The sequence below is a fragment of the Camelus ferus genome, chromosome 28, assembly GCF_009834535.1.
Source record: "Camelus ferus isolate YT-003-E chromosome 28, BCGSAC_Cfer_1.0, whole genome shotgun sequence".
Taxonomy (NCBI): Eukaryota; Metazoa; Chordata; class Mammalia; order Artiodactyla; family Camelidae; genus Camelus; species Camelus ferus.
Genome location: NC_045723.1, coordinates 7,895,036 through 7,906,786, shown reverse-complemented (window position 1 = coordinate 7,906,786; position 11,751 = coordinate 7,895,036). Strand labels below are relative to the sequence as shown.

The window sequence follows — 11,751 nt, the reverse complement described above, 5'->3', positions numbered from 1 at the left end:
TGAACATTGGGTGGTGCATGGGGAAATAAAGCACCTGGTGAAAATTTAAGGTCCTTGAGACAAAAAAAAAAAAAAAAAAAAAGAACCAAAAAACCGGAATACACCCAACTCATTCCCTATGGCCAAAAAAACATAAAATGAAATAATCTGCATATTGCTACACTGACTAAAAACAGAATGCCCTTGATTTATAAATCTTGTACATCACGCCAAACCTATGAGCTGAAGAAATTAAAATATATTAAATAGGTGAGAAGCTTCTCTAAGGAGAAAACAAAGTGAAAATTAAAACAGCTGATGAATATTCCTTCTCCTCCCTCCCCAAAAACCATGAAACAAAAACTGCACTACAAACTAAATATCTTCCAACAAGCTTACAATGTGTGTAAAATAACATTGAATCAAAAATTCAAAATTTAAGCATTCTCAAATGACAAAACCACAGAGCTGGAGAACAGATTTGAGTATAGAATTACAGGAAAGATAATGAATATAGAAGAAAGGCTGCAGTACCACTAAGAGAATGAAAATAAGGTAGAGATACATGTAAAAATGGTCAGAGAAAAAAAGAATTGAAATAGAAAACAAGCCAAGAAGAAATAACATGCGTATAATTGGAGTGTCTGTAGGCGAAAAGCAAACAAGGGGTAGGACAAACACGTGACTATAGTCCAAGAAAATTAAATGTTAGTCTGTGTAGTGGAAGGGCCTAAAGGACACCTTGAAAAATTGACCTAGAAAAATCGACTCGGAGATACAGCCCCTTAAAACTGTGAGCTTTTAAAGCTAAAGAAAAATTCCTCCAGGTCTCAAAATGAAATGATCAAATAATTTACAGAAGTAAGAGACTCAGACCAGCATCAGGTCTGATGAAAAAAGGATGTTGTCTCAAAGCATCTCTGCCCAGGGTATGTATTGATTTATCAGCTTAAACTTGTGATGTGTAAGTTCACCATGAAGCTAAAAAAAATTGTAAGTGTACTTCCTTTCAGTTATAAGAGACAACTCTTCAAAAGTCAGGTATGAAGTTGTTGTTGTTGTTGTTGTTGTTTGAGTTTCATAAGAGAATCCATTGACTGCTCCTTGACATCAAGGATGGTGTCTTCCCTTACTTATGTGTCCCCAGGTCAAAGCATAGTATTGGGCACAGAGGAGGCATTTGTGCTGGTTTAGTGATATAGAATTGAATTCTGCTCAGGAAAAAATATAATTTTATTTGTCTGCTTACAACATTTAGGAAACCATACAGGCAGCATTTAAATCTGCTCAGTTATATGCAACTGCATTTGAAAAGTTTCAGATATTCTTCAAGGAAAATGAAGGTCTTGATTTACAAGCTCTTAAGCTTCAAGAACCCGGTACGTTTTCCGTTTGTCCTTGCTAAGCATGTTTGCTATGCATATCAAAGTTGACTGACATCTGGGTTCCTTGAGCCCAGGCCTCCAGGTCTCCGGCTGCCACGTTCCCCATGTTGGATAACTCTGCTCCTTCACCAAGTTCCCATCCAGAGGAGGCCCCCAGACTCCAAGGCTGCCCTTCCTCTTGTCCTGCCTTGGCTTAGCAACCCTGTCCCAGTCCTGAAAGCTGGGTCTCCCAGGTGTTAACTCTTCGTTGTCTGAAACCCTAGAGCACATTGGCCTGGACTCCTCAATGTCGTGTCCCTCCCTCTTTTAGGAAATCCCTGGTGCTTCCTAAACCTCTACACCCCGTTGTTTGCCAGAGGTTAATAGACGGTAGCTTTGCCCGTTGGACACCACACCTGTTTTCTCACTCCCCCAAACTACTGTAACATTGCCTGGTACACCTTACAGATACTTAATAAATGTCTGTTTAACTGAACTTTTAGCTGGACTGCCCCCTGTCTAGCCCCAGAAGACCATCAGGGGACAAGTTCTGGCTTCCTGAAGTCATCAGCTATATCTCACCACTAAATTCCTATAAATGTCAGTGTTTACTAATAATTTCTACATTTGCTACACACTCATGATACCATGCCACGTGATTTTCAGGCATCTCATCTCATCCTCGTAATTCTATGAGTCAAGTGTTAGTATTCTCATTTTATAAATAAGGAAATGGAAATACACAGAGACAAGGCAACTTCAAGATCACACAGCTGGCAAGTGGCTTAGAAATCATTTTCTCTGACTTATCCATTCTACATCCCACCCCTCCTCTATCTCAGAAAGAGACAGCTCTCCTTTCAACTTTGCTCGTTTCTCTTTGAACGTGGCTATGTGTGACCGTGGCCAAGTCACTTAGCCTATTTTGAGCCAAATTTCTTTCTGTATAAAGTGAAAGTATTGGATCCAATTGGTGTTTCCTAAACTGCTGTTCTGTGGACCGCTGTTCTGAAGAATATGACATGATACCATGAAAAAGACTCTGCATTCAGCTAAGTTTGGAAAATACTAGACCGGGCAGCATTTCTCAGGTTTCCTGCCCAGAGATCTCCTCGGTCCCTTTGATACCCTTATTTTGTCACTTCTCAAAGACACACACGTCAGAACCTTCTGAAGTGGGGAGGACAGGTAATCACCGTCCATTTTTTTGTATCACGAGGAAACTGAAGCCCAGAAAGGTTTGAAGGACGTACCCAAAGCTACGTGAGGGTTGGAGACTTGAGCCTGGGTCTGCCGACTACCTGGTGTCTTCTTTATACTGTGTCAGACCCCCCCTCACATCCGGGAGAGGAGATGCTGTGAATTAAGGCGGGAGTCAACACCCTTCTCTCTCTGGGATGGTGAAGGGGGGTCAGAGGAGGAGATCAGGAAGCAGTAAGGACATCAATGTGACCCAAGTGGAGGGAGTAATCAGGAATAAAGTTAGCAGAATTTTTAAAGGCCCAGAGGGCACAGGATTTCGAAAGTCAAGCAGAGTAGTTTAGTATTACATGTGTATCAGGGAGAGCTGTTTTTGACCAATAGTGGGGTAAAAGTATATTCAAGATAATCAGGCTTCCGCTGGCACGGGGAGATTGGAGAAGGGAGAAAATGGAGACGGGAAGGTGATCAGAACGCAGCACGTGGCCAACACAGACCGCCGCAGGCCTTGCCCTCGGCGTGGGGGCAGGTGGGCAGGGGCGTTGGGAGAGGAGTGAGGGTGGCTGTACCTGTGCTCCGTCCCTTATGTTGGGACGCTTTCTGTTGTTAACATCCTCAGCTGCTTCCTTTTAGGTTCCCTGTGGGAGGACCCTTGGGTTTCATCGACTTCAAACCTACCTGACTCTGGAGTCTAGTCCCTTCCAGACTAGATCCTCTAACGCACTTGCAAGTTCTTTTCAGGTGCCGTTCTTAACAGGAACCAGGAACCATATTTACATTATTAAATACTAGTTTCTTTATTACAAGAATGCAATACGAAGCATTTTGAATTAACATTTTAAAGTTATACGTGGTACTCTACATGTGGACAATACTTTATAAATATATATGTAAATTATATTTTTAATTTTATTTTTTATCAAAGTGTAGTTCATTTACAATTTTAGTTTCAGGTGTACAGCAAAGCAATTCAGTTGTACATATACATACATACATAGTCAGATTCTTTTCTATTATTTATTATTATAAGAAATTGAATATAATTCCCCGTGTTATAGAGTAGATCCTTATTGTTTATCTATTTTATATATAGTGGTGTGTCTCTGTTAATCCCAAACTCCTAATTTATCCCTTACATGCAAATTTATTAATGCAGTGGTTTTTAATATATTTTGTAATGATCCTTTAAAAATCTAACACATGTATTTTGTGCCTTATATGAATTACTTTATGTAGATGTTAAGTTCTTTAGTGAACAACTGGAAAAATATCACAGACAGCACAAGGACGCAGTAGCTTTAAGACCCACCAGAAATGTAGGATTGCTGCTCATCGACACTAAGCAACTGAAAGAAAAACTAATTCCATCACCTTTGAGATGCTTGGAGGTAACTATGAACCAGGAAAAAAAATTTAATTATGGTCTCTACAAATATTTTTTAAAATATTTTATTTATTTATCTATTATTGTAGTATTTAATTCTTTTTATTTTGGCGGTGTGGGGAGAGAGGTAATTAGGCTTGTATATTTTTGGAGGAGGGACTGGGGATTGAATCCAGGACCTCGTGCGTGCTAAACATTAAACATATGCTCTACCACTGAGCTATACCCTCTCCTGTCTTGTTTCTGAAATGGTTATCAAAATCTCCATAGGCTGATTATTTCCCCGTTTGTGTACAGAGAGAGAAAGAGAGATGGAGATTTTGAGTACCTATCTCTCTCATTCTTAAACAAAAGTCTTGGGTTTCTGTTTAATTAGACCAACTGAGGTCAGAGGTTCGCCCTAATCCAATCACATTAGCCCAAGGAAGCCGTGCTCAGATCTTCCTTGTGACCAATCAGACTCCACCTTCATTTCCAAAGGAGAGATTAATTTCCTCCAAACCATGTCACTGCCACCCAACAGGAAAGGAGTGGAAGTGAATGCTGGGGAGGGTCCCACATACAGGACAAAGCAGCAGAAAGGGTGCTTGCAAAAGATCAGAGCATTTAGGCAAACTTTTTAATAAGCTGTGCAATCTGGCTTGTTCTGGAAATGGTCTTCAAATCTAGCCCTTCCTGTTAGTTCATTTGACAAGCAGTGATTCAGTGTGGAAATATGCTGCTGCTTCCGATACCTGCCGACTTCACAGCCATTCAATTAGAATTTACCTAAAATGTGTAATAAAATGGAAACATCCAAGTAGTTATGATTCACCTTTCCTTTTTCTCTCCTAGGTGCTAAATTATATGCTTCCTCGCCAGAGCAAGAAAAATGTGGACGCCATTATCTCTGAGGCACAAGATGCAGAATATAAACTTGAGTTTGTCCCAACTACCACCATAGAATATGTTAACAGCTTGGTATTTCTTGACGAAATTCAGGAACGGGTGAGTTGATTCTTCTGTAACTCGCTGTTCCAGATCTTGTGTTAGGTAAGGAAGGCAGATGAGGGAAATCAAGGGACTGAAGGTCAAGAAACAGCTGTCAAGATATCAGAAACACCTTCAGACAAAGCAAGCGGATGCCCCGCATCCCAGCAAGGACAGCTACCACCAATCTAACCCTTGCTGCTAGTCGGACACGCGCTGCGTTTTTTACGTTCGTTACATTTTTAACACTCAGAAAAGCTTAGGAAGTGTAGATAATTTATATTTTTGTTCTGCAGGTGAGGAAGCAGGTCACACTGGCCAAGATCACGGAACCGCATGTAGCAGAGCTGGAATTTAAACTTGGGTCTCTGACTGCAAAGCCAGTGCTCTCAGCCCCAGTTTACTGCAATTCTTATTTGTGCTAAATGGCCATGGAATTGCAGCTTAAATGGAAGTCCTGATCCTTCTCAACCTATTTGCCCATTTTTGCATAATATTCAGGAACCTTCCTGTTAGGAATGAAAGAAACCCAACTCAGGGGATGACAGCAGATAAGGGGGTTATCGTGTGATGCAAATGATGGGGTCGACCTTCTCTCTCTCTCATACACACACACGCGCGCACACACACATACACACACACACACACACTCTCTCACTCACTCACTCACTCTCCGTCTCTCTCTCTCTTTTTGTCTCTCTTATTTCTCTCTTCCCGGAAACTTGGCTTCCTTCCCCCGGCTCTTCCCCGTGGCAGGCATTCTAGCATTGTTTCAATAGTCTGCTTTTCATAAGCTTTCAGTCATGCCAGTTGGCATTTAAAATAGAGATAAATCATTTTCTTAAATGTCTGGAAATTGAAAGTGTGTTACAAATGAAAATACAAAAAAAAATCCAGCTGGGTGAAATGTGAAATGAGTCATGAGCAACTGCATAATCAGTTACGTATTGTCAGCAGAAGTCATAGAAAAGGCTATTTCACGTGCCTGTAAAAGTAACAGTTTGGTTTCTCATTTCAAGAAATGGCACCTTCTCAAAGGGCAGATGATTGTGGTTTTCCCTGGGGTAACTTACACGTCACCCCAAGAGCCTGAAGATGCCCAGCATTGATTATTATTTGCAGTCATCAGGCCACTTTGCCAAATAAAAGATAAAAGAGAGAGAAAGCCAAGTGTTTATGTAAGAGCAGTACCCGCTGTGCTCAGCTCTGAGCGACTTGCCTCCTAGGCCCGATTCCCCGTGTTGCAGCAAGGACCGCGTTTATCACCCGGCAGGCTCTGGCCGGTTGGGTCTACTTTAAACGCACAGCTCACCTGCCGGCTGGTCACAGAGTGATGTTCCCGTGCGCGGGGGCTGTCTCCTGTCAGACGGATCTTAAGGGGTATACTGGGACTCTGCTTTGCGCGATGAGCAGCCCGTGCTTCTGTCTAGATCGAAAGCCTTGAGGACGAAGGGAACGTGGTGATTCAGATGTACAAGCTTATCGAGCAGTACCAGGTCCCCACGCCGCCCGAAGACTTCGCGGTCTTTGCGACCATGAGGCCGTCCATCGTCGCTGTTCGGAACGCCATCGATAAATCTGTGGGAGACAGGGAGACAAGGATTAAGCAGTTCTGTCTGCACTTGGGTAGAGACCTTGAGGAACTGAACAATGAAGTGAACGAAATAAAGCTGCTGGCTCAGGTAAGCGAAAGTAGGACTTAAAAAAACATGTGTGAAGTTTGACTGTTACCGTTTAATAAACCGCTGAGGACGTGTATTCCATTTGAATCTGGTTTAACTTTCATTTTCTATGGCTTCATTCTAACCAATTAACAATGTCTCGGAGCTGCCATTGAAACGAAGTGTTTCTGAACCTCCCTCAGGCACTGAATAAATTCCAGGCCATTGCACGTAACACCTATATGTCATATTAAATTCTCTTTCTCCTGGCTGGTATTAATTATTTTGAAATGAATGTTGTTACAACTTGTTAGCATATTTTATTGCTATTATCACAATTTTAAAGTTTGCTGAGCCACATATTAGAAAATTCTGCTTTAGAAAGAAATAGTATTAATGGATAAATGATAATGAAGACTATTTGATTAACTTGCACCAACTTTCCTGTAAGAAAAGTCCAAGAAGAATTTTTTAAGAACATAGCATAGACATCCAGGGGATTCTTGACTGAAGCATACGTGAAACTACATCATTTTATAATGATCTGTTATTATTAACACTGACTAAATCTTATCATAGAAGAATAAAACCATATCAAGTAATAAGCAGATCAGGAAAAAAATGAGAAAAACTCAATATCTTTAAACAGAGAATTAATAAAATGTGTTGAGGGTACATTTCACTCAAGGGAATACCGTGCCAACATTAAAGATTACGGCAGACGTTCGTATGTGTTGACGGGGAAACGTAAAAGTGCGTAACATTTATTGTTTGCTTACTATGTGTCAAGTACTGTCCTAAGGACTTGGCATTGTTTTCGCTTTTGCATTGAAGTATTTTTGCATTTTTTGCACAGAGAAAGCTGTACGTAACTGTAATAACTATACAGTGAATTATCGAAAAGAACACAGCCCTGTGTGCAGTGCTCCCATCAAGAACTATAATGTTACTGGAACTTAGTGCCCCATCTAGTCACCAACCCTTCCTTCCTCCCCATAGGTAGCCATTACCCTGAATTTTACAGCTATAAGTTCATTTTTCCTGCTTGTGAACTGCAATTAAATAGAGCATACAGTTAACTGCTGTGCTGTGGACAGTTAGCCCTAAAACAACAGCGGGGGTTCGGGTGCTGACCGGCCAGCCCTCCATGTCTGGGGTTCTGCATCTGGGGTTTCAGCCAGCCTTGGATCGTGTAGGGCCGTAGCACGCGTCTCGTGAAAGAAAGCCAGGTGTGAGTGGAACCGCACAGTTCAGACCCATGTGTTCAAGGGTCCACCGCATTGTCTTCCATGCACAGCAGGCTCTGAGAAAGTCTGAATGACTATTCTTTGTTTAGGAACAATGCGTGTGTGTATCGATAGATTGCTAGAGAGAGCAGAAGTGCCAGCAGGCGCTTTATGTGTAATGATCCGTTTAAAAAAGCATGATGCACGGACAGAAAAATGACAGCAGATGTTCTCTCCAGCCAGTGCTGCTTCTCTGGAGGGTTTGGAATTCATTCAGCGTCACTCTTGAGCAAAGAACCGCAACTTCGTTATTTCTGTAAATGGTGTCGTCTTGCTGTCGAGACCACCGCTCCTTGCTGATGAAGGGAGGTGGAGCTAAAACTGAAATGTGAATTGGTGACCACTTGATTTCTTTCAGTTTGGCATGCCTGTCCCATTCTAACTTGGTGTCTTTGCAAGAGGCTTTAATTTAGTTCAAAATCTGAACTCCCTCTCAAGCACTTCTTCAACCTTGCCACCGTCTCCTTCCACCTTCTGCCCCATCAGGGGCAGTCAGCGTTTCCTCCTGGTGAATGGAGGGCCGGGGTGTCCAGGTGTCCTCGTCCTGCCCTCTGGAGCAGAGGGCTGTCAGTGCCGTTGGGCTTGGCTGTGCCTGGTTGTCCCAGGCAGCTGTCAGCTCGGGGTCCGTTCTGGTTCTTTAGGTACCACGCCCACCCCAGCTGCTAAAACCCATCTTTTCTGCCATACTCTACAGACTCAAGAAATCGGCGGCTTTCTCCTCCTGACCTCTGACTTCTTCTGATGCACCATGTCTCTCAGTAGTTCCCACTTAGAATCAAGGCACACGAGAATGCCATGATCCCCTGCGTACCACACCAAGCTGTGAGGCACCAGAGTCAGCACAAGCCCCTCTGCCTGGTTGCTTCCCTTAGCTTTTGCATGTTGCCGTTTTGAATAGAGAATCACGCTGAAGGGGGTGGAATAATGGGCCTCCCCAGGCTCTGGCTCTGGCAGTTCCCAGGCTCCTCCAGGTTGCTCAGATTCTCCCAAACCTGGTTAGGTGTCCCCACTTTGCTCCTGAACTTGTCCGTTCCCACTCGCCGGGTGGGGTTTCAACCCCAACAGGTCAGCTGGGACGCTTACGTCTTACCGTTGATTCTTTATTTTCTCTCTTCCTCCATCTCAGAAATCAAAGGGCTTTTTATTTCCTTTGTTGTAAAATGGTAATTTTCCTCACATCATATTCTCTTCTTTCTTTTCATGTGAAGTCATGTTGAAAAAAGGTAGTAAATGAAAGAGGATGAGGGAAAATATATTAGATACTCTTTATAAACAATGTTATCCCCATGGTGCTTTATGCCTTTCTGTGCTTCTTATGATGTGTATGCATTGCTTTAAAATTCAAGAAAAGCAACCATTTCAAAAGTACTTTCTAAAAATTAAAGTGAAAGAGAATTAGAAAAAAACTATTTTGGAAAATGTTTATTTATTTAACTTAATGGTGTACATCAAAAAGTAGGCATAACTCATCAAAAACTCTCTTAATTTTACAGGATCCACAGATTTTGGATATTAATGCTGACCAAGACAAAATAAAGGTCATGTTGAAGGATCTGCAGTTCGTTCTGGACGATCTTCAGAAACGCGCGTTTCAGTATAAATCCTATCAGAAGAATTTTAAGGTAATGACAGCTCTGCACGTTTTCTAATGTGTGCCTAGAAATGGCACCGACAGCGAAGCGTTTTCATTAACGTGATTGTAAATATTCAGTGTTTGGACACCTATGTGCTTGTCACTGTGCTGGAACAGTCTGAAATACAGAATATGATGTGTTCTTTGCCTTTGAAATGTTTAAAAGTTACTACACATGCAAGACAAAGCCTCTTCTTTTTAAAAAAAAATTATGAATTATAGACAAATCCTCAGACCAGGGTCTAGTCTCTCTGTTGAAATGTACATAGATTTTTGAAGGTGGTCAATTAAAGCCCCTCTATTCTTTCTTAAGTAATATTCGAGCTTCTTTTACACTTATCTGTGTATTATGATTTCATCAGTATTGCCTGATTTGCCCTGGTTTGATGTGCCAATTTGATAAAAGAAGAGAATTTGGCTAAGCCAGGGGATGGATGGTCCAAAAGGGATAAAAAATATGCCTCAAAAAAAAAAAGAGAGAAGAGAAATGGGTGAGAGATATAAGTGCTTTCAACAGCTATTAGAGAGACTAAAAGGAAATGATGATAGAAAGATTCCTAGGATGAAAACCAGAAGGCCACCAGCAACAAGGGAGGTGTTAATAGTCTCCCCCTAAAATTTTGGAGGAGTGCCTGGACCTCACATGGGGATGCGTTAATCTGTTCCAGAATCCCAAATGGATGGCCACAGAGTGGTCTGCGGGGGCTCTGGGTGTCCGCTCGAGAGCCCAGGGCTTGGCAGGACAACCTGCAAAATAATGACCTCTGCACTCGACAGTGCAGCCGGTGCAGTACTCAAAGCAGGAGGTTTGTGCCTGAGAGAATGAGGGCTCAGACTTGTTCCCAAATTGAGTTATAACTGTCCTGTAAGACTGGAGAGTATGCGGTAGGAAGGGAGCTATGGAGGAAACAGTGCTTGATAAAAAGCTGTAACTAACAGGTGGGTTCTCCTCGGGTCAGAAAGAGCAGCATCACTTGAGCCAGAGCCTGAAATGAAGTGTGTCCCCTCCTTCCGTGTTTCGTATCTGTACTTTATGGTCCTTTCTGATCACCTCACGTCCAGCCTTGCTCTGCAGCTCTCGGTCACTGGGGGGATATGAGTGAAGGCTTAGCTGCCCTAGGAAATCATTTCTAATTCTTAGTGAAGACAAGGCTAGATCCCTAACGTCAGGGTAATGCTGGCCTTGTAAGATGAGTTTGGAAGTGTTCCTAACTCTTCAATGTTTTGGAAAACTTTGAGAAAGATGAGCATTAATTCTCCCCCCACCCCCAGATGTTTGGTCGAATTTACCAGTGAAGTCCTCTGGTTCTGGCCTTTTTTTGTGTTGAGAGGTCTTTGATTACTGATTCAATCTCCTTCATCCTTATTGGCCTGATCAGATTTTCTGTTTCTTCCTCATTAAGTCTTGGTAGGTTGTATGTTTCTAGGAATTCATGCATTTCTTCCAAGTTACCCACTTTGTCGGCATAGAATTGTTCATAGTAGTCTCTTGTGATCCTGTGTATTTCTGTAGCATAAGTTGTAACATCTCTTCGTTTCTGATTCTATTTATTTGAATCTTCTCTCTTTTTTCTTAGTCTAGCTTAACGTTTGTTTATCTTTTTTAAAAAACAGCTCTTAGTTTCATTGACCTTTTCCACTGTTTTTCTGGTCTCTTGTTTTATTTCTACTCTAATCTTTGTTATTTTCTTTCTTCTGCTAACTTTGGGTTTAGCTTATTCCCCCTTTTCCTAGTTCCTTGATGTGTGAAGTTAAGTTGTTTATTTGAGATCTTAATGTTTTCTTTTTTTTAACTGAAGTACAGTCAATTACAATGTGTCGATTTCTGGTGTACAGCACAACATCCCAGTCATGCATATACATACATACATTCGTTTTCATTTTTTCTGTTTTCTTAGTGTATGCATTTATCACTGTAAACTTCCCTCTCAGCTACTTTTGCAGCATCCCATAGGTTTCACTGTGCTGTGTCTCCATTTTCATTTGTTTCAAGATATTTTTTATTTCCCTTTGATTTCCTCTTTAGCCCGTTGGGTGTTCAGAAGTGTGTTGTTTAGCCTCCACGTACTTGTAAATTTTCCCGCTTTCCTCTTGTTGATTTCTAGTCTCGTATCATTGTAGCTGGAAAAGATCCTGAAGATGGTTTCAATCTTCTTAAACTTGCTGAGGCTTGTTTTGTGGCCTATCATATGGTCTGTCCTGGGGAATGTTCTGTGTGCACCTGGAAAGAATTGTGCATTTGCTGCTGTTGGGTGGAAGGTTTAAAGCCCTAGCT

The 11,751-nt window shown here is 41.8% G+C and overlaps 1 protein-coding gene across 1 annotated transcript in view; it reads left to right on the top strand.

The window, feature by feature from the left end:
- The window catches only part of DNAH6 (dynein axonemal heavy chain 6), a 150,317-nt gene that overhangs the window by 23,218 nt on the left and 115,348 nt on the right, over positions 1-11,751 (top strand). The window contains exons 12-16 of the mRNA XM_032469656.1: positions 1,238-1,358; positions 3,780-3,931; positions 4,762-4,914; positions 6,327-6,578; positions 9,337-9,465. Of these exons, the coding sequence (XP_032325547.1) occupies positions 1,238-1,358; positions 3,780-3,931; positions 4,762-4,914; positions 6,327-6,578; positions 9,337-9,465 (807 nt within the window). The remainder of the gene's footprint in view (positions 1-1,237; positions 1,359-3,779; positions 3,932-4,761; positions 4,915-6,326; positions 6,579-9,336; positions 9,466-11,751) is intronic.